This window comes from Melospiza melodia, chromosome 1 (genome assembly GCF_035770615.1).
Source record: "Melospiza melodia melodia isolate bMelMel2 chromosome 1, bMelMel2.pri, whole genome shotgun sequence".
In the NCBI taxonomy this organism is placed as follows: domain Eukaryota; kingdom Metazoa; phylum Chordata; class Aves; order Passeriformes; family Passerellidae; genus Melospiza; species Melospiza melodia.
This window is the reverse complement of record NC_086194.1, coordinates 99,919,317-99,942,209: the sequence shown is the minus strand read 5'-3', so window position 1 is coordinate 99,942,209 and position 22,893 is coordinate 99,919,317. Positions and strand designations below refer to the sequence as shown.

Below are 22,893 nucleotides of genomic sequence, written 5' to 3'. Positions count from 1 at the left end.
TATGCTTTGTGTTAACTTGAGAACTTGAGTATCCAAAAAGCAATGTTTGGGGTTTTTTTAAATTGAGATGAAGGTTTTTCTTGAAACTAAAAACAGTAGGAAACCTTCTTGATAGAGAACAACAGCAATTACTAAATTTTTATGTATTCTTATGTATTAACTGCATGTCCACTGGTTCAGTTTCTGATCTTCTCATCAGAATTTTTATTGAATTATATTTTATATTAGTACTTTTATTACACATTTTTATCTATTTGTTATCTTTATTTCCTTAGCTCATACATTTGGTATTACAGAAAGTTTTCTAATGGCCTTTATCCACTGACAATAGATCCAAGCAATTTGCTGTAATAAACATGTTTCATATGCCTTGTACTACTTGTTTCTTTTCTACCCACAGTATATTTCTCAAGGAGTTGGAAAAATATGAACAGCTACCAGAAGATGTTGGACATTGCTTTGTTACTTGGGTAATGAAGTCACACTTACGTTTAGAAGGGGGGATAGGAAGCATGACAGGATGAATTCTTGCTCTCAGATCCCTTTTTGATTTGTAAAAGTACCTCTTCCTGCAAATTTAAGGAAAACGTGTGTGTCTTTAACTGAGAAAACAATAATTAGGTCACTCCTGTCAGATGCCAGTCTTAGCTGCTCTTGAAGTGTATGCAAGTTGCCTAAACCTGTGTGCAGATTTGGTTTGTCTTAGCTCTGAATAACCTATTTTTATACACATTGCTGCTGTTTTCAGTCTTACTTGCCTGATGTGTATTTTTACACTGCCAGTTTGAGTGGAAATGTTATTCTGTACAGCTCAGTTTCTTGATAGGGAAGATAAGCTCTCTGATAATGGCATGAAAACTTAGAGAGATTAATGATGCTCTCTGATAACCTTTGTAAATTTGCATTTTGTTCTGCAGGCAGACAAATTCCAGATGTACGTTACCTACTGTAAAAATAAGCCAGATTCCACTCAGCTGATATTAGAACATGCAGGAGCATACTTTGATGTAAGTACATAATCTTAAAAGCTAAAACACCTTGGCTGTTTGACTCATATTTGTGGTTCTGCTGAGTGCCTAATTTGTTAAGAAAATGCAAGTTTCCTGTTAATAACGCTGCAATTTATTAAGCTGTCAGCTCAAGAAAATCAATTCTGTATCTCACGTGGTTACATTGCTCAGTTGGTGTTACAGAGCTGTCAAATCAGATGTGAAAAGCCGCTGTCAAATAGCAGAGTGGTTCAGAACTGGAAGCAGGTTCTGGCAACAACAACCGAGACATGAATCTTCAGCTCACACAGGCACATCCTGCAAATCTTAGCATTTTGATGTGCTTAGTTTGCATTGTATGTAATAGAGATAGAAATGTTGGTTGAGTTTTGGAGCGCTTTTGAACTGTAATTGCATGTAGTGGTAATTCAGTTCACTGCTGTTATTCAGAAAGGCTGAACCTCCTTATTCAGTCCCACGGTTCCATGGCCTGCACGTGCAATATTCTGCATAGAAAAGCAAGCAAAATGTAGGTGTGTTAGAAGTTTAATGGAGGAATTTTGACCACAGTGACTGAGCTTTAATTGGACATGTATTAATAGATTATTCAATTGGAGTTCAGTCTTTTTCCATTTTTTTCCCCACTAGCTGTATGATGACACCACAATTTGTTTTAGAATTGTTTGTACAAGTAGAGAGAAGTAGAGGAAATCCCTGAAGCCCTTGAGGTTAATCTCAAAAGTCTAATCACTGAGGAAATGAGGTTTCTAAATGTTGTAAGGCAAAGCCTTTCTGTGAAGCCTTCTGTTAAGTTTTTAGTGTTTGAAGAAGAGCCAGGTGAGTTATAGAAAATCAGATAGACGTGACCAAAAAAATTCCAAGAAAAATTTAGTAAATACCATTAAAAAATAACACAGGGCTGTAATAAAATTACTAGAAATAAATTCCTGCCACCACCTCCAGTTTTACCACTAGATCCAGAGCTCTCCATCCCCTAATTCACCTAAAGTATATTAGGAGTGTGAAGACTTAATTCTGTGCACAGAGAACTTGAGTGCTTCCACTGATGACACCACTGGTCCACGTGAAAATATCATGTGTATCCCATTTTGGGAATTTCTGATACTGTAACCATGGTTTGATGGCACATAGCTGTGGGGCATAACTTGCTGTTTGAAATTGCTTGGTTGGAATAGATCCAATGTTATGATAAATGGCAGACCCTATCAGTGGAATTCAGCCCCAGTCAGTACCCAATCTGTAATCATCCCAGTTAGCTATCCGATAATTCTGGTTTCCACCTTTAGCTTCGTGGATGTTGTTTCTTTTTCTATTTGTACGTGGCTGGTTTCTTTTCAATGCTTGGTAACCTCAGAAACTGTTACTCGGTGCTCCCTCTGGTGGGGGATGAGGCCGTCTGTGGCAGTTGGCACTGAAATAGCAGGGGATGCTGAGAAACCTCTACCTCAGCCTTTCTGGCACTCCCGCCTCTTCCCAGCAACACTGGAATGTGAGGGTTTTTCCTCTCCTGCAAGTAGCAAAAGAAGTACAGATCTTAATGTTTTTTAAAAAAGGTGTTGCCACACATTCTGTGTCTCTAATTGTTGCTCTTTGTATTTAGGTTTGTTGAAATCTTTCACAGGTACTCTTGGAGGTAATCATCTTCTGTTTGTACCAAGTGAGCAGGCAGATACACAGCATCACACATATTAATTGTGCCTGGAATATCAGATTATCCTGTTTTTTGGGGGGTTTTTTCCTGCTAAAATAGAATTTGTAGTTAATGTATATATTTCATAATCCCTCAAAACAGTTTATATCTGAGGGCTGGTGCTTACAGTCCTCACTTACTGTATGCCCTAAATTCAAATGTTTTCTTTTTCCACATAGGAGATACAACAGCGACATGGACTGGCCAACTCTATCTCCTCTTACCTTATCAAACCTGTCCAAAGGATAACAAAATACCAGCTTCTTTTAAAGGTCAGTATTAATTCAGAGTTCTTCATCTGATTCTGCTGGTCATAAGAAGGCAAAGCTCTTGCTAAAATCAGGAGGTTGTTCTACTCTACTCTTTGAGACTCCAGCATCTGGGCAGCCACAAATGCTGCTGCAAAATTTCAACTGAAAATGAATGAAGGCATAAACAAGCAGCTTTTTGTCCACATTTCTGTAAACCAAAAAAAAAAAGATTCTTGAATACTGATGTTTACTTAGAAAATATCATTTGGATTTGCAGGGGTTGAAAGTAATTCATGACTATAGGACTATAAAACCATTTTTGTAATGGTTTCTACACCAGATTTTGGCAAGTCATTAGCTATGCTGATGGTATTAAATACTGTAAAATAGATATTTATATATAAAACTGTAATACAAATATCTATGAGGCATTTAAATATCTGTGTGTATTGGTAAATATTTACACATAGTGACTGTACCTGTAGAGCTGTTGCACAAAGAGTTTTTATTTGTAATATTGCCTGGAAATGTCCAGTAAATGGCAGCTGCCAAATAAGCACAACTTTTGGAACCCTGTAGTTAGAACTTTGACTCAGTGGACAGATGTCTTCTCAGGCGGGCAGCAGTGTTCTTGGACTGTGCTGGGTCGCTGTTAGGTGGCAATACCTGTTTTGTTGTAGCAGCCTACAAAAGCACTGTAACTGATCTGTGTCTCCCCTTTTTACTTGAGAACAGCCATGTGTGATTGCTTTTGACATTTCTGAAAAACATTAGAGGCTTTTGACATTTCTGAAAAACATTAGAGGTCACTGTGGGTGGAAACAAATCTTTCAGTTTTGACTGAAGTTTAGTGTCCATTTTCCACTTGCAAGGAGTTACGGCTTAGTCAAGTTATTATTACAGAAATACTCTGGGCTGTGCTGTTTCAGAAATTGAGGAATTAATTCCAGCAATAATTATTATTTTTATTATTAATATGCTTCAGCCTGCAACTTTATGGAAGTGGTGGGATACATTGGTTTCACCAGTGTTTGCAGAGCCAGATGTCTTTACTGTGTAGTAAAATGGATTTGTGTGGTGGTTCCTGGATTGTCTTTCATTTCTTTTTTCTTTTATTTTCTTTTTCAATATTAGGAGAGAGATGTATAGCATACTAGGATTAAGAGCCTAAAACTTGAATGATAAATGAAACATTTTACAGTTCTGGAAGTTTCACTTGTTTTTCCAAATGGTATTGAAGCTGCTCCTCTTCTGTGCCTCTGAGAGATACTAAAGTTACTCTCACTGTTCTGTGGAGTTGTCATGCAAAATTTAGGTGGAATCATGTAGTGTTTTGCTGCGATAGTGGTATTGGCAGTTGAATAAAAATACTGTAATGATCATAATATTAGAAATCACATGGCTTTCTCTTTAAAAAGAGGAAAAGGAATTTAACCTGAGGGAATGAATTAAGTGGGCTTTTTGAATAACAGAAGTAACATAATATGCCCTTTTGGTTATGTAACCTACATTTTATCTTGATACTGTTCAAATGCTTGAAAGCTGCCAGGAAATTTGAATACCAGCTGAGACACTGTTACATTAAATCTGTGGGATGTTGAATGGCCAGAGAACTGTATGCCCTAAATTCTGCTACAACACTTCAGCATGTTCAATTCTCTAACTTCTGTCCATTAGTTAATGCTAGTTTGTATTGAAAAGTTTTGCCTGTAGGTTGCTTTTATGAACACAGAATAGTCATTCATGGAATACTTAGAATAAAACAATGTAATCTTTATCAGCAGTTGTACAGAGCAGGTGTTTGGTGCAGTGGAGCAATGACTGACATGGGAGGTGGGAAGGGTCCTTTTATGCTGCCCTGCTTTCCTCCATCTTCATGACTTGGCAGCTGCATTGTTCTGGGCCTTGATGTAGCACAGCATCTGATAACTGTGTCAAGAAGTTCAAAAATATTTTATGTGTCAAAAATGAATTTTGGTTTGTTAGAACTACTCTTTGGTTGTCTGTCATATTAGTGTAAAAACAAATGATAGAGAGTAATTTTGTCTGTTTGTCTTTTGCAGGAGCTGCTCACGTGCTGTGAAGAAGGTAAAGGTGAGATTAAGGATGGCCTGGAGGTGATGCTTAGTGTGCCAAAGCGAGCCAATGATGCCATGCACCTCAGCATGCTGGAAGGTAGGATTCAAGCTGCCTTTCCAATTCATTGTGTGCTGCAGAGGAACTTTGTTTTGTGAACATGTTCTTTTCTCAGGGTTTGTATTTTTCATACCATTTTGGCAGGGCTATATGAGATGAAAATTTATTTAGGAAAATAAGTTGTTAGTCAGCTGCTAGGGTTTTAGTAATTCTTGAAGTGTTCTTTCACCTTGATCTATAGTTGTGGCACTGCAGATCTGAAAAACCTGTAGGCTAATGAGATAGTCCACTACTCACCCAAAATGCAATAGGTGACTGGTCAGATAGGCTGGCTTTGGCTGCATTCTCCAACCTAAGCTTCTTTGTATGAGGCTCATAAGTGTATTATTGGTGATTTTGCTGATTTATGTATGAAATAATTGTCTCCAAGAAGTTTACCTTTTTCACATCTGTTTGCTGCCTGTTCCATAACAGACTTCTGGTTGAAATCTATCTTCTGGCAGTAAAATGTCAGCATAAGCCAATTTAGCCCAAGCCTAAGCCAGCATAATCATGTTCATGGCAGACAGTGGAGGTTGGATGTAATGCATCTATGTGCTTAGAACAACTTCGTGCCAAAATCTGTTTTGCAATTGGCACATTATCATTTATAATGGTGCAATCATACATTTAGTAATAAAAATGTTTTTCTTGGGTGTTTAAATTTTGGGAGAAAAAAAAAGCAGGGCCCTCTTACCCTATAGTGGCTGAATAAATACTTTTAAATGCTTCTAATCAATATGCCTTTTCTTCTCCTCTGCCTTCTGGGAGTAGCATGGAGCTTGTTGTGGAATTTTCAGTATTGTGCTAGATACTGCAAAATTTGTCTTGGTTTGACATATGATCCTTGATTTTATAAATGCTCCAAATCACCTCTATTCCTTGATTTTAAACAGTAAGGATGTCAGTCAGTTTACAGGATCACTTCCAAATGCTTGTTCAGGAGGTGGTCTTAGTATAAAGGCTGACCAGCTTTGTTAATCATCTTTTGACACTGGGAATGTGACTCTGGAGAATATCCTAATCTTTTACATAAGCTGGTTTTGCAACAAATGGTGCGTGCATTGTTGAGTCATCCCATGTTGGACAAATATAGCGAGTGAGCACATTTCCTCTTTATGTCTCCGGAGGATTTTGAATGAACATCCTGGCGGAACTTGCCTCTGATCCTCTCCATACTCTTGTCCTGTTCAGAGTATGAGACCTGGCAAGCAGTATCTATTTAAAATACATTTTGATACCACTCAGAAGAGTATGGGTGACAGTTTTTGTTATCCTCCAACTCTAAAGCTGTGTATTAAACTGGGTGAACATGGTGCCATTATAATGGAAGTAAAATTGTTGGTGTTCTCAATCTTCATCTTTTTTTCATTATGTCTCAATACAAATGATCCAGCTGGTAATTACTGTAACGTGGATCAATTCTGGCATGACCAATGGTAGGCTGATTGTATGCCAACAGCTCCAAGCTGCCATGTTTCTCCATCCCTAGTTGGAACACATTTCTGTGCTCATTGCCCACATGGTAGAGAAGGTATACCTCCAGAAAAGGTGGCATTTGGGAGCTTGCCACTCTCAGAAGAACCTGATGTTGCTCTGTGTCTTTGCAAGTTGCTTACTTTGTAGAGTGGCAGAAAGCTCATAAGAGAAATCATTTTCATCACAGAAGAGGTTACCAGAAGCTGACAAAGACAGATTTGTCATTTGTTGGTAAAATACTGCCAGAAGAGTTGATAAAGTTCTTAACAATTGGATATCTAAATTTAGCAGTGCATTTGAGCTGTAGTTACATTTAGTATATTGCAGTGTGAAAATCAAGTCTTGTTTTTAGTATTGTTTTCTTGGAATCGCATCTTTTGGAAGTTTTGTCAGGGAGAAAAAAATCATATAGTTTAATGAACAGAAGCTGTGCCTTTTATGTTACTTATATTACCAAGTTTTCATAGTGAATCTTTCCTTTCACTCTGTTTTTAGGCTTTGATGAAAATATAGAATCTCAGGGAGAGCTCATCCTTCAAGAATCCTTCCAAGTGTGGGACCCAAAAACTCTGATTCGAAAGGGAAGAGAGAGGCACCTTTTCCTTTTTGAGATGTCCTTGGTTTTCAGTAAAGAAGTGAAGGACTCAAGTGGAAGGAGCAAGTACATTTACAAGAGCAAACTGTTTGTAAGTATTGAAGAACAATTAATCATATTTACAAAACTGTCCAGATTAGGCTTCAACTAAGCTCAGGTGATTTAAGTGTGTCTGAAAAACTTGAACAACTGTAACAGAGCACTGCAAGAAAGCCTTGGAATGTATAGACTGAACCTTTAAAGTGTGGTGCTTTGTCTTGCTCTTGAGGAGAAAGGATAGGCTCAAAGCAACTATTGAGGCGTACGTGTCAGTCTTGGTGTGTCAGGTGAAATGAAAGTCAATATTGGGCTAGACTGGTTTTGTCTTAATTGTGTGCTGATTGCAGATTCTTTAACACTTGTTTGTATAAAGCAGAAGTATGGAAGGAGTTGATGAGTTGCCTTCAACTTTCTTGTTTGCTATTGCTGTTAAGGATTCGTTTTAGTGGATATTCTACACCTACTGATTGGGGAAGACAAGGACTGTTTTGGAAAAGTTCATTCCAGAATGTTTGCTGAGACCAGTAGTCTTACAATAAAATTCCGCATATAGAATTATAGTACTTATGGTCTACTGAAAGGATGTAAAGGTGGAAATGTTTTTTTCCCATCTAAAGAAAAAAAAAAAAACTAAAAAGAAAAAATCAACCCCAAAACCTCCTCTCTCCTCCACTCTTGCCTTCTAGAATGCATTCTCTAGAATGCATACTTTACACAATGTGACTCTGGAATTCACATCCTTACCTTCCTATCTTGTTGGATGACTTGGGTGAGAGCAGTATTCACACTCCATAAATTTAGGCAGCTAGCCAAGTGGCAAGACAGTCTCCCATGGCTTGCTCTGCACCTATCGATGGCAAGATTAGCTTTTAAATAGCTAAAATAGTTCAGAGCAAGTACTTAAAATTACTTCCCTTCTCAGAACTACACTCAAGAAAACATTATTCTTGCATTGATCCTATTGGGATATATAACTAAGTCTAGATGATATAAATACTGAGTCTTTTCCCTGTGCTTCTGTTCCTTTTCTTTCATTCATTCCCACTTCCCACTTCTGTATCTAAACTGGTAAAACAGGTTGGTGAAAAAAAACCCTCTTTTTTTCCATATCTTTCATTTCATATTCTCTCGTTTCATTTCCAACATTTGCTTTCCTTCCTGATACTAAATAGCTATTAGGTAACACTGCTGCAGCTGTTAGTTGATCACACCTTTCTTTGCTGCTCTTAAAAACTCAAAATTAAAAAAGAAATGCTGTTGTATTGGAGAATATTAATAGCTGCCAAGGGATTATATGGGAGAGGTGACAAAACTGAAAAATCAGTCCTGTTAAATTGTCATGTCGGTTCCTCCAACAGGAATTTAGTAGTAGCCTTAGGTCTTAGAGAAGCTGATGGAAATCTTGAAGACTCTCATTGTACCTCATTTTTTAAAATACAGGGATTCTTTTTGTTGTCATATTCTATCTGGCAAAATATCCTGTAGTGCATCTTATATTATAGCAGCTCTTATAGTTTGATCTTTAGAAAAGGCATATGTTGAAAGCATGCATGTTGACTTGAGCTGAAGATCCTTTCTGGATGCTATCCTGTGACTTCTGGAAGATGGCTTTACAAAAATGAGGTCCTTCTCTTTGCTTTGTGCATAATGAACATCAGGGTTTCCCCAGCACAAGATACTCAATGGCGTGATATAGATATATGTCTGTATATATATCTGTATATCTATATAGGCAGAAGGTGTTAATGAACTCCTTTGGCAAGAGATTAGGTGTTCAGGAGTAAATGCCTAAGGAGGGCTGTGGAAAAAAAGGCAAGCAGGTGTTACTTGGACAGAACACTCTCCCAGTCACCAGTAAGTGGCTGTTTGGGAGCTTCCTCACCTCAGTGTGGTTTCCATGCATCCAGTAAGCCACAGTGGTTTCTGTTCTGTGAGCCTGTCCTGGAGAGCCACATGCAGACTTAGCATCCTTTGCAGAGAGTGGTGTTGCTCAACTGCCTGTTGGGCAAAGACAGTTGTGTGTGGAAGGGTAGATGTTGGGATGGGATTATTTTAGAAGAAAAAAAAAAATCTAAAAAGCTTTCACCCACCAACACCAAAAAAAGAGCCAAGTTGGCATCGAAATGAGACAAGAAAAAAAGTACTTTTACTCAGGTATTGGGTATCCAGCATCTCATGTGTTGAGGTGTGTATGTGCTAATGATGATGTGTATGAGGGGAAAAATACAGCTTCTAATCATGTGAGAATACTTAGCAGCTGTTGGAGAGTGAGGGTTCTTTTAGTTTGAGCTCTCTTTCTTAGTTTGTAATTTTTTTTGGAATAGAGCCTGTATGAATTGTTTAAAGTGGAAGCCAATTCATATGAGTGAGATGTTCCAGTTAGAAAGTGAAAACATTTTGGATGATAATTAGCCATTAAGGTCTGACATTAGAACATTCCCAAAGACTGATTGTTCATATAGTTGTCTCACAAAATTCTCCAGGGAAACTGCATTTCTGAATTATTTCAACTGTTTCAGAGGGAAGGAAACACTAGGAAAGGCTCATTTGATAAAAAAGAATCCAGCATTTTAGAAGATAGCAAGAGAATTCTTAAGTATATCTTATCTGAGAGGGAGCATAAAAATTAGTAAACAGTGAGTGTTCCCCAATGGAAATGAACAGGGAGAGGAGCCAAAACTTATTTTTTGCCAAGCATCATCTTTAGAATTATAAGGGTTTTCCTGTCAAGTCCAAAAACTAAAATCAGTAATTCATTTTCGGGATTGTAAGTGTTATTGTTTATTGTCACTTTATAGAAAAAATTGTTAAGCTTGCGGTTCTTACTTTTTTGAAGAGACCTCACACTGCCACCAGAATAAAGGATTCTCTCTAGCCTTATGAGTTAGCCTTAAGCTTCTGAAAATCTCTTTAAATAGTAGTGCTCAATTTTGTAGATTATTAGCATGCCTTTGTTGGCTTCTGAGGAAAAATTCTGTGTGGTCCTAACAATTTTTTCTTAATTCCAGACTTCCGAACTGGGTGTCACAGAACATGTAGAAGGAGACCCCTGCAAGTTTGCTCTGTGGGTTGGAAGGACACCAACTTCAGACAACAAAATTGTTCTCAAGGTAATTTTAGCAGATGTGCTTTTAGTCTATAGCAAGGCTTGTAGTTGTTGTTATTTGTTGGGAAAGTAAGGAATGATTTCCTGCTTTGGGAGGGGCAGCTGCTGACAAAGAATTTTCTTTGGGTTTGCAGCAGTGGTGGTGTGTATATATCTAACTCAAGTGGCCTGAGAGCAGAGGGGAATCTTTGCAGCCTACTGAAGAATTAGACAAACCTGCTTTCACAAATCATGGTAGGGAGAGGTTTGATCCAATGGACTTCCATAAGCTTGAAGACTTCAGCAATTAGCTGACAGGGAGCTGGTGTCACTAAGAAATGATGGCATCAGTGTTACCTTCCACACTCAATCATCGCTGCTTGTTGGCCATGCTGTTTTTCATTACCCATATTTTTATGCAGAAAACTAACACTGCAAAAGATTTTTATGTCTTTCTGTGGGCTGCAAGTTTTTCTGAAGCTACTTGCCTTTGGATAAAGGTGCATGTAATTCCTATAAGTTTTGTGTCTGGGCAAGTTGCAGGTGTCAGCAGTGCTGTTTGCCTAGCTAGAAGAATGGCTAAATCTGTTTCCTGTGATTATGGTATGTAACCTGGGACTCCTCAACTGAAGAACATGTTTTGTAAATACCATAAGCAGCTAATGGGTAATCATTCATGTTTTGAGGAGCTCTTTTGAGCTGAAACAAAGTTCATATTCCCATTTATAGATTAATGTACCTACTATTAAACTTGTTTGTGATTTCACATATATGCATAGCAAATACTCAATAATGTCACTTAAAAATGGCCTCTCCAATTCACATGTCACACTCTTCCTTGTGAATTACAGGCTAACAAAAGCTTACATTAGCTTTCTGGCAGCAGTGAAGGAATGCAAGGAAATTAAGTGTAACATTAATGCATACTAGATTTTCTTTCAGTTTTTAATGTTCCCATAATTCCAGAGACAATGCTTTGCAGCTTGAAATGATCCTCCCAGGGCAGAATGGAATAAAAGGTTGTAATTAAGGATTCTTTACATAAGATCACTTTAAGGTGTTTCTGTTCCATGCTTTACTTAGTGCATATGATATTTAGAAAACTTTTATGATACATCAAGCTCTTCCACAATTTTGTGGACTTTGTTTGTTTATTCAGTTTTGAAAGCTGGAAACAAGCGCTTCCTTACCTCATTGATATTAGAGGTAAATTCCATGAAAAACTAAATAAATGATTCTTTTAAAAGATCGTGTTTATCTTCTTTTCCTAAATGTTTTTGTTTGTAAAAGACAAACAAAGTCCATCTGTTCCTGCAATTTTCTTCATCCCTTTAGAATTCCTGGTTATTATATATTTATAATATATTAAATATTTATAATATATTTGAAGCCAGTTATTTCAAATAAGACAGCAATTAAGAGAAGTAGTATATAATTAAGGAAACTATATATAATAATTTCTTTAGATCTGAAATAATATTTATATTTAGTAGCATTTCAGGTGCAGGGTTAAATTGGGCTAAGCAATCAGATTACAAGTTGGGCAGGATATCAAGTAATTTCTGGAGTATTTAAAATAATAGATATGTTGCAGGCAGCAATTAGAATACAATCCCTAAATTAGCTTTCTGCCTCAAGATATGTATCAAAAAGTGGGAAGAGTAATACATGAAATGTGTTGCAGTAAAAGTTAACTTCTTTGCCAGTAATAGTAGGTTATTATTCTTCCAAGTTAGAATTGACCTAAAATGTAGAATGAGTTTAAATTACCAGTATTCAAGGTGTTATTACTGGAATTCATCTCATTCACATGAGATGCATACAGGGCTTTAGTCATCAAGTTAAAAAAGAAAACTCTGAATTAAGGTTAAAATGTTTTTAAAATACCAATATTAATAATGCTGAGAGGTGTAAAGTAATGTTGGGGATTCAAAACAAGACAGCTAGAATTTCCTTTTCTCTGTTCAGGTTTTTCAGAAATTTTTCACAGTCATTCTTTATGCATTCCTCTTTGTGTTTATTAGCTGACTGTATGTGTGGATCTACTTAGCCATAATGGTCCTTTGTGGGGGTTTTGTTTCTTTTGCATATCAAAGGCATCCAGTATAGAGAATAAACAGGACTGGATCAAACACATCCGGGAAGTGATACAAGAAAGGACTATTCATCTGAAAGGAGCATTGAAAGAGCCCATCCACATTCCCAAAACTGCACCAACAACAAAACAGAAAGGAAGAAGGTAAGTAGTATTTCAAATAATCAGAGATCTCTAAGTGTACAACAGTGCTCTTTCCTCTGTACTGTTGAATTTTGAATGCTTTTAAGTGAATTGGACAAAAGCAAGAGTCATTTTGTCTACTTTTATCTTATCATTAATTTACAGTTTCCTGCAGTGCTGAATTTGTTGAGATTTCTGCTCTGAACAGTCCCTGGCTTGTGTAAATGAGCCATTACAGAAGGGATTTGGAACAGGATAGCTGTACATTTTAGATTTTTGCAATTCTGCATTTGTTACTCAGGTCCTTTGTTTTTCTTTTATGAAGCTTGAAATGTGTCACCAACTGTCCTCCTCACTAGCTTTGGCTAAGTGACTGGGCAAGTGTGTTTCCATATTTCTGGCTCACTGGTTGTTGCCTTAATTCCACAGGATGTATACCTTGCAAATTAATCTCTTCTCTTACAGCAGAGAAGTAAGAGAGTATTAAGTACTGAGTATTTGATTCTTGCATCAGTGAATTTGGTGTCTGTTGCCACACTGGCAGTGTCTCACTTCCTTAACTGGCATGTTACAAACACAGTACCACTCTTGTAATGAGACCTGAATTCTTTGCAGGGATGGCGAGGACCTGGACAGTCAGGGAGATGGCAGCAGCCAGCCTGATACTATTTCAATTGCCTCACGAACCTCCCAGAACACGCTAGACAGTGATAAGGTAAGTTTCCTGGATATCCTCTGTGCTGAGAGCAGATGAATTGTCCCTTACTGTGAATTAGCACCCAGGATTAGTCCTTAGTACCTTCAGAGAAGAGGCATGGATATACTCAGTCTCTTAAAAATAGCTATCGGCAATAGAGAAAATACTTTGATACCAAGGTCATGAAGAGATTATTTGTTCCAATTTGAAACCATTTTGGTCCCCTCTGTTCTGCAGTTTGCTCAAAGGTTTGACCCATTTTAAAATGAAAGTTTTATTTTCCATAAAATTTGATAGCAATGCACAGAATTTTTCTTGATGTTAATCTCAGCCTTCCTGAAAGCATACCATCTGCTTTTCATGTTGGCTTGAGGCTGGTGATCACCACAGATTTACAGTTGTAAAGGAAAAGTACTCTCCAGTGTTTATGGGTTAGGGAGTAGATTTTCACTTCCTGCATGAAAGCTGATGGAATTGTCCAGAAGTAACCCTCCAAACTGTCATTTTGTACTAGTGCTGGTGTTTCCTTTCCTCCGTCTCTGCCTGTAGATTCTGGCTGGGCTGTACCATAAGGATACACAGCCAGAGTTTCCCCTGGGTGGAAGAAAGATAAGTGTCAAAAGAATAAAAAAGTTTCCAAAATGTGTGTGTTACTTGGAATTGAAACAAGTTTTTTTGGCAAGTGAGAAGTGTTAGGACCCTGGAGGGAGGTAGAGATGGATAATAAAAGTTTATCAAACAGAAGAATGAATTAAAACACTGACGATGCCTACCAAACTACTTTAAAGTTTGGCTAGGGATTTCTAGTCAGTTACCTCCTTGGGTAAAATTGTTCTGATGAGCCATTCAAAATATGCAGATAAATAACCAGTACTCTTCAGGGTAGGTAAATGAATAGGTTCTCAGAATAATATGTACACCACTTCCATCATCACCTAAACTCAGTGAGTTTTCTCTATTTTCACATGTTGCTCAAACTCTATGGTTTGATTTTTCCATATAGAGAAGCAGACAGGAGGAGGAAAATATTAGGTGCTTAGGTTGCTCTTGTATTTGTCAAGAACAGCCTATGTTTTGACTCTGTGCATTTGTACTGAGGTTGGTCTGTAGTTTTGGTAGGGGCTTCTTCTAAAGATACCTGTGAGAAGAACAGTTGGTTAGAGGAAGAAGAACTTTTTTGATGACTTTTGTTTTGCTCTTATTCTTATCATTCTTACTTAACTATTTAGAGGTTTAAAAACATTAAGTTTTGTATGCTAGCAAACAGTTCTTAAGGGAAGAGTTGAGGTAACCTGTGACCCTCAGAGCAAGACATGCTCTCTGTGATTTCCCTGGTTGTTGGCTGAGACACCAGGCTGTGTTCACACAGGTTGGAGGTGATGCAGTCCATCCCTGCCATGCAGAGCCAACACCCTTCTGCTTGTGATGTTCACTAGGATGCATAGCATCATTGTCTCCTGATGCCCCTGACAGAAATATTTCATGCATGGTGTGAGAATTGCTGAGAAAGGTGGCCGAGCAGAATGCCCTCAGGATTGTTTTCCAGACTGACATGAGGAGGAGTCTTACCAACAACCTGTTCAACAGGAGGTAAAAGTTAAAAGGAAGAGGAATAGAAGGAAGAAAAAATGGAGAACACTTTTCAGTATTTTCTTGACAGGTTTTAGGTGTGATTAGTGACTGTAGTGTTGTATTTAAAGTATTTTTGAGATCTTGCATTTGTGCATAAAATTTTTGTTAGACTTTTCTTTGCCAAGAAAAGCAAGCTGATGACTGCCTGGAAGTTACTTGGGCTGTGTTGTATGTCCAAGGAAGCAATTTACTATGGTGCACTACTAAAAAGTGTGTGAATTAGCAGTGTAGCTTTGTTTGATGTTTCTATTGTATGCTTTGGTTTGCTAAATACATTGAGAAAATCTTTAATCTGTTTAAAAATACAAAATAAAAATTATTAATGAACAGTAACAAGAAAGTGGCCAGTGAAATCTGCAGGGTGTCTTAACACCATTGCCGAGTCTGAGGTAATCTCTCATGTTGGATGTTAAAAATTCATTAGCTGCAGTCCACTTGGGGTTTAAAATCTACTCTGCCCTCTTAGCCTAGAAGCTTGAAGTGTGTGTGAATGTCTTACAGAAATGGAGTAAAACAGCTGTACAGATTTAAAGTGCCACTGATGTGGTTAGCCAAAGGAAGCAGTGGAACTCTTTGGTCAAATTTGGAGCAGGTGGCTAACTGAGATGGGATTCCAAACCAAGAAACATTAAAAATATCAAGCAATTAAAACCAGTAATAATTAAGTAGTAGAAATGTTTAGTGCTGTATTACTTACTAAGCTCTTGTTGAACAGTTTTCTGTTCATGTGTATCCATTATTGAGGTTGAGAGAAGACAAAAAATATTAAACACGTTACATTAATCAACAGCCAAGTAAAACCATTCTTTACTTCCTCCAATTATATGTTCAGACAGTTCATTCTTTTAAAATAAATGTTTTGACTAGAAGTGCTAAACTGTTATACAGGGAGTATATCAAGAATGAAATCCTTTATCCAAATGTCAATATTCTTTCTCACCTCCTCAGAGATATACTTTGAAAGAGCTGAAAATCCTTAACCATGATAATAAGTGGTTGAATATTGTCCAGATGAACTTCTTTCCTTGCATCCTGTTTCCTGACATAATTGTAATTGCCATAACAACAAAGAATAACTTTATGATTAGGGTTTTTCTTCTCCACCCTTGCTTTTTTAGGCTAGAATTTTAACTTTTGATTGTTGGCTCCACTGTTGCAATGCTGCTTTTCAGTAATGACTGGGATGATGCAATAGACCATATGTTTATAAAGCTGACATGGACATCCTTCCCAGCCTCATGTCGTCTGAAAACAGTGTTGGAAGGCAGAATTAGAATTCAGAATAATGTTGGCAGTGGGAAAAATTAACTGGCAAAGTTCTGTGCTATTTAGTAGGAACACATTTGAGCTTATATGAATAGGTAGAAATAGTTAACTAATGAAAACTGAGAATTTGAAACAGTTTTTGAGAGGATAATTGAGAAGCTACAGAGGCTCACAAGATGTTTATTGTTTAGCTGTGTGATGCATCTGGGAGGGCAAGGAAAGCAAAAATATCTTGGCTTGTAGAAATGGGATGTTGAGGACACTAAGTCCTCATTGTTTACTCAGAACTCATAAGGCATACATTAGATACTGTAACAATTGAGTTACAGTTTTGAGTACGGAATTTTGGAAAATCAATGGTCCATTGGAAGAATTCTGAGGGAAAGAGGAAAAAGGTTGATTAGAATCTCCTAAACCTAACGTACAGGGCAAGCTAAAATTGTGGCCAATAAGTCTAAAGGGAAAAAAACAGCAGGAGGAAGAACTTTAGATCTTCAGCTGGGGAAAAAGGCTACTGCACAGAGTTACTAAACAGTCTTTTACCTGTATTTTAAGTGGATGGGATGAAATTGAATGACTTATTTTAAAAAAAGATTGCAATAATAATTTTTATGGGTATGAAAATATAAAAATGTGAAAACCTAGAGCAGAGTAATTCTGAAGGCTGGGGAATCTCCATAACTGGAGTTCAGTGAGAACAGTTTGGGTAAATGTTAAGGATTCACACAGATGTGGTCAATCATGCTATAGAGGATGGGAATGAAGTGGACTAGGTAATTTAGGATCCCTTTCTGGCTTTTTTTTTTTTTTTGTCATGGGGTGTATCTTCATATTGCAAGACATATATTTCCATCAATAGCACTGACCCATCCTGAAGCATTGGAAGGTATAATGGCATCCAGCATGAAATACAGAATTTTTGAGAGAGGGATTGCTAGTCCATCAAAGCATCTCAGTTTTCTGCATGAGTGCTCTCTCATTGTACCCTTCTCAGTAAATATTTTGCCCTTCACCTTTCACAGCATTCCTTCCATTCACATTCTGTAGATGTGTAGCCAGTATTTTAGGTGGCTAATGGATAAAAGAGATTCTTGGACCATTCATTTGGCCTTTCATCAGTCTCATCTCATTTTTAACGTTGTCTTTTGAACTTGATCCAGTGCATAGGAAATTAAATAGGGAGGCTGAGGAAACAGTGGAGGTCTGATAGGTTTTTTTCATGCTTTATTCAGTGATCTGGTAGAAACATGAAATAATCCAAACTAATATCTGAGAACATGAGAGATTTTCAGAAGAAGAACTGTCATAGATTGCTATCCTAAATAGTAGGAAACATGCTAGCTGCTGTGGGTGGTCAGTAGAGCAATATTTTATTTTTAAGAAATTGTCTTTTGTGCCCAGCTGGTAACACTTTGTATTACTGTCTGTGTAAAGTTGTATTTCATTTTCATGCTTCTTTAAGCTTGTGTGTAGTTCTTTGAAAGACAGAAAAAAGACTGAAGCAGCAGGAGACTACCAATGGGTATTTAGTTCTGCCAGCTGAGTCTCCAGAAGAGAAAAGGCTCCAATCAGTAGAAAAAAATGTCAATAAAAAAAGCAGACATGGCTCTGAGCACACACCTCTTTTCAGAGTCGGAAACCAAGTCTGGACAGCTACCTCGTCAAAGCAAATTGCTCTTTATTTGAGGCAGAACTTTTGTCCGTCCCATTTATTTTCTGCCAGAGTGCGCTTGTTTCCATTTTAAACAGGGATTAAAGATTTTTTTGTTTGAAATAATTGAGAAATCTTGTTAGCTTCTCTTTGCTTTCCTTTCTTCTTAATGTAAAATTATCATGAAGAATTAAATTTCATTTGCAGTCCTGAGAGGATGTTGTATGGCCTGATGTAAAGGCTCTTGAATATCTGGTTAAGCCATGGTGCTTGCAGGTAGTGGTGGCAGATGGACTTAGTGTGGTGTCCCTGACTTGAGCAAACCTGTGCTAAGAATGTACTCAGTCAGTGCTCACATGTTTGTGTCGTTTGGCTTTTTCTTTCTCTCTACCAGAGGCAGTGACTAAAAGGCCCCAGAGAGGTGAACATAGATGGTTAACATTAATTTCAGCAACTGCAAGGCACCATGTCCCATGATAAGCTGTTTAATTAAACCTTGTGCCTTTTTGTAATCTGCAGTTCTGTTTCTGTCTGGCTTTTGTGTCTCATCTCGTCTCTGTCTCTCCAGTTTCCATGTTTCAGACATAGCATAATTTATTTTTACCATGCATGATTAATTCAGTTTACATAAAAGGTTTCTTGAGACGGATGGATAAAGTATATAAAGCCTTTGTTCAGCCTAAATTTGGATTTTGATGGTTTGCAACTCTTTTCCCTTCAGTGCAAGTGAGTCTCCCAGTTTGTGCTGTGCCTCTCACTCTTCCCTGCAGCTAGCCTGGAGAGCCTTGCCAAAGCTGTCCAACAACAGCTGTTGAGCAACGCTCTTAATCACAGACACTCCCTGCTGTCCAACTGCATTTCATCAGTGTGAAGGATGAAACTGCTTTCACAGAGTGTGCTGTGGAGAGAAATTGAGCAATGAAACAAAGAGGATAGAAGTGTTTCCTAACCACTACTGTAGTAGGCAGAAAGAAGGGAAGTTAACCCAAAGGAAGGGAAAATTGGTAAATGCTTTTTTTGCCCAGCTCTCCAAAGTGCCATATGTGTGTGCTGGCTACAGAAATAATTGTTTTTTGTGCCTTAGCAGTAGTGGAAAAGCTCTGCACTAAGTTGCATGTAACAGCATAGGTGCATGTTTGTGGATGGTGTGGACCTAACAACCCTGAACAAGAAGTGTCTTACATGCTATACTGAAATGTGAATGAGTATTGAATTTCAGTGGAACACTGGCCAGCTAGGATATCTGATTATGACATTATCTGAGAAACTAGGAATTTTGTGTACTTTGGTCATCTGACATGACCACTGACAACCTTCATTTGCTTTTTCATTTAGCTTAATATTGTATAAAATACTTAGAAAACATAAATCTGAGATCCTACTTTTTTTGTTTTATTAAGGGAAAGAAAAGAAAGAACAACTGTAGTACCAAAATATGTGGCCATTGCACCAGTCACAAAAAATATACCGCAATCTCTATTTGTAAGAAGTGAAGGGTCAGGAAAGCAAACAGAGCACCAGAGATATGCTCCTGGAGGTATTTAGGAGGAAATATAAGGACGAGATGCAGTTTCTGGAAAGTTTCAGCTTGTTGCTGTGCTTGCACTGGATGGGATATGGACTCTTGAGAAAAAATTTGGTCTGCCCTGTACACCTTGTGAAGTCATACTTCATCAGCTTTTTTGTTAGTCCCCATCAGGCATACAGATGGTTTCAGTTGTTTCTGAGTTGGTCTGACAAAGGCTGTAACATAAATCAATATCAGAAAGCAAGGGAAAGCTCTTTACTTTTTCCCCTTTGCATAGCTTTGCATGGACTGAAAAAGGGAGTGTAAGGGAACAGGAAACATGTTTTAATGAGGGAGGAGGTTACACGTTTTGAAGGTGTGCCCCCCCCTGTAATTTGTGTATTGGGGCTGTCCGAAGAGACAGGGTAGAAGCAATTTTTAGCCTGTATCTAAACAGGTACAACCTGATTTATCTTCCTTAAACACTAGACGTATGAGGGTTTTCTGCCCTTCTTGGCCCCAGCATTCCCTCAAGAAAACTTCTGCTCCTCTGTAAGCTCACATAAGCAATGCTAGCCAGTGAGATTAGCAGGCAGATACCATGGGAAAGCTCTGGAGTTACTGCAGCCCATCTGCTTGGAGTTATGTTCTGTCATTTGTTGCAGACTTGAGGAAGAAAAGGTTGGAATTGTCCTTTGATTCTTACTGGGATTTTGCCGCTTTTGTCATTTGCTCTGAAATTCTTGCTCGATAACAAATAGCATTTTCCTAGAAAAGTTTGTCCAGTACTGTTTCCATTCCAGGCTTGTAACGAAAGCTAATAAATAAGAAACAATGCAGTCTCTTATTTCCTATTTCTGAAGCTCATGGGATGTAGCTGGCAGCCATTAAATAGTCAAAAGCAACGTGGCAGGGTCTGTTCAGTGTGTTGGGGTGGCACTTGCTTCTAGATGTGATGCAGCTGGAACTCTCACGGGGTATTGGTCCTCCTTTGTCAGTGTAGAGCATTGCAAGGTTACCTCAGTGAGCTGAAGGAGTTTACTGGCTTGGTTCAAAATTACTGAATTCACAGAAGTTGAATACCAGCTGAGATCTGGTATGAATGTTGCACTGAAGCAGCCAGAGCTATAGAAATGCTTGCACATGAAAAACAGAAGTAGCCTGGAATGCTGTTGCCGTAAGGAAGAAGGAATTCTAGGACTGCTTGCTTAAGTTGGATGGGTGCTTTGGCACTGAGCAATCTTGGGAACTTTGCAAAGTTCTGATAATAATTTTAATTTCACATCAAAGCAGATGTAACAATCAAAGAGAGGAAACTAAAGCTTAGGCAAAGTTATTCTAATGAACTGTTTTGAAGAGGGGGAGGAAAACCCTAAGCTTGCATGATTTTAATTCAAGTTTGTGCAGTTTTATTTGGGGAAACCAACAAAAATGTGAAAGTTGTAAGCCTGTGTGAATTTTCTGTTAAACAGTTAAGTATTTGTGAATGTTTTGTGAAGAACTTTACTGCTGACTTTTACAATTGTGTATGATGTGTCCTGGACAATTTTGTGACCTGTGTGTAAACTGTGAGTAGGGTGGGAATAAGGCAGTAAGCTCATTTGAAAAAACTACCTCTTTCTCTCTTGAATTTGAAAGATAACAAAGCTCATGGGTGACTGTATTTAGTAGTATCTGACCTTTTTTTTTTGCTAATTATCACCTATAAAATGTATTCAGAAGCGACTGCTACTTCAGCTTTTGGGATACAGAGCAGTCTAGCAAGAAAAGCTGCTTAAATCCTCCGCCCAGCACTGTCACAACCACTGTGCTTTGAACAATAGGCAGAGACAAGCAGGGTTAGAAATCTGTTCTAAAACGCCAGAACTGCCTGATTTTGAAACGCTCTCTTCTTGATGTGGAAAGTCCCAGAAGCCGGCTATCTCATCCAAAATACAAATCCTGCCAGGAGTCCTGAATAGGTACCGGTGCGTGACGGAGGGTTTGATAACGAGCGCTCACGCGGCTTCTCCTTGTTCTCTCCCCTGGCAGCTGTCTGGTGGGTGCGAGCTGACGGTGGTGATCCACGACTTCACCGCCTGCAACAGCAACGAGCTGACCATCCGCCGCGGGCAGACCGTGGAGGTCCTGGAGAGGCCCCATGACAAGCCCGACTGGTGCCTGGTGCGCACCACGGATCGCTCCCCGGCTGCCGAAGGCCTGGTGCCCTGCGGCTCCCTGTGCATCGCCCATTCTCGCAGCAGCATGGAGATGGAGGGCATTTTTAACCACAAAGGTAAGGAGTGATGGGCACAAAGCCTAGGCATCAGCAGCGTGGCGTGACGGTGTTCGCAGGAGTCTTAGGATGAGGGAGGAGATGAGGATCTGACTCCATGTTTCAGAAGGCTTGATTTATTATTTTATTATATATATTATATTAAAACTATACTAAAAGAAAAGAAGAAAGGAATTCATCAGGAGGCTAGCTAAGAATAGAAAAAGAAAGAATGAGAACAAAGGCTTGTAGCTCGAACTCCCTGTCCGAGCCAGCTGACTGTGATTGGCCATTAATTAAAAACAACCAACATGGACCAGTCACAGATGCACCTGTTGCATTCCACAGCAGCAGATAACCATTGTTTACATTTTGTTCCTGAGGCCTCTCAGCTTCTCAGGAGAAGAAATCCTAAGGAAAGGATTTTTCAGAAAATATCATGGCTACAGCATGGGGTTTGGGTCACGGACAGTGCCATGCATATGGCAGCTTTGGTGTTCTGCACTGCCTTCTTTTCAGCAACCACTCTGTCTTTTCCAAGAACAAGCAGTTGGCAGTTCTCAGCATGAAGGGAAAACGTGGCTGAAGATAGGGAAGAGGTTTAAGCAAATTATATCTTGGTGAAGAGTTATATATCATATTAGATCAAGCTGCGGTGATAGGAAAATCTGTACCTGAGAAGTGCTGAAAGTGGGGAGGGAAGAAAATCTCTCTCTGGCATGGATTATCAATGTTTCCTGAGAAACCCTGCAGTAAGAAGTCATGCTGTTTCAGCAATGGAAAAGGTAAATACACTTCTCCATATGCCCTGGCACACGAATTGTTTGTTTGGACTTCTGTGTTTTATTTTACTGAGCTTTTCAGAGAAGCACTGGCACACTTTTTCCCAGAGCATCTCTGAAATCTTACTGTGGTTTTTTTTCAGATGCATGAAAGAATATTCCCCTGAAGGGTGCAAGAAAAATCTGATGCTTTTTGAAAGGTTTTAGGGTTTTAGTGTGCTCTAATCTTTTGCCTCTGTAAACTATCCAGGCTCAAAAAGTAGATTATTATTAGAGAAAATGCTTGCTTGCCTCGTTTGCACCTACTTGAGTTTGCAGGCTGTGAACAGGAAAAAAAAAAGTGAACTTACAAAAAAAGAGGAGGGGAAAAAACCAGAAAAATAGTTCATTAGAAGACATTTCATCACATGCTATGGGAAAGATGCATTTCAAAGAATTTCTTATTGCAGGTAATAAGGTCAGCAGACAAGTGATGTTGCGGAAGACTTGTCTTCCACATAAATGTAACCACAATTTTTTGAATTATTCAGTCCATTCCAGCTATTACATTTTTTCCCCATTT

At 38.4% G+C, this 22,893-nt stretch overlaps 1 protein-coding gene across 2 annotated transcripts in view; it reads left to right on the top strand.

Annotated features, from left to right (window-relative positions):
• Positions 1 to 22,893, top strand: part of TRIO (trio Rho guanine nucleotide exchange factor) — a 245,030-nt gene that overhangs the window by 154,684 nt on the left and 67,453 nt on the right. For both annotated transcript variants that reach the window (XM_063162709.1, XM_063162720.1), the window contains exons 26-34: positions 401 to 470; positions 918 to 1,007; positions 2,880 to 2,972; positions 5,015 to 5,126; positions 7,101 to 7,291; positions 10,248 to 10,349; positions 12,421 to 12,563; positions 13,158 to 13,257; positions 21,327 to 21,570. In XM_063162709.1, coding sequence (XP_063018779.1) covers positions 401 to 470; positions 918 to 1,007; positions 2,880 to 2,972; positions 5,015 to 5,126; positions 7,101 to 7,291; positions 10,248 to 10,349; positions 12,421 to 12,563; positions 13,158 to 13,257; positions 21,327 to 21,570 — 1,145 coding nt within the window. The remainder of the gene's footprint in view (positions 1 to 400; positions 471 to 917; positions 1,008 to 2,879; positions 2,973 to 5,014; positions 5,127 to 7,100; positions 7,292 to 10,247; positions 10,350 to 12,420; positions 12,564 to 13,157; positions 13,258 to 21,326; positions 21,571 to 22,893) is intronic.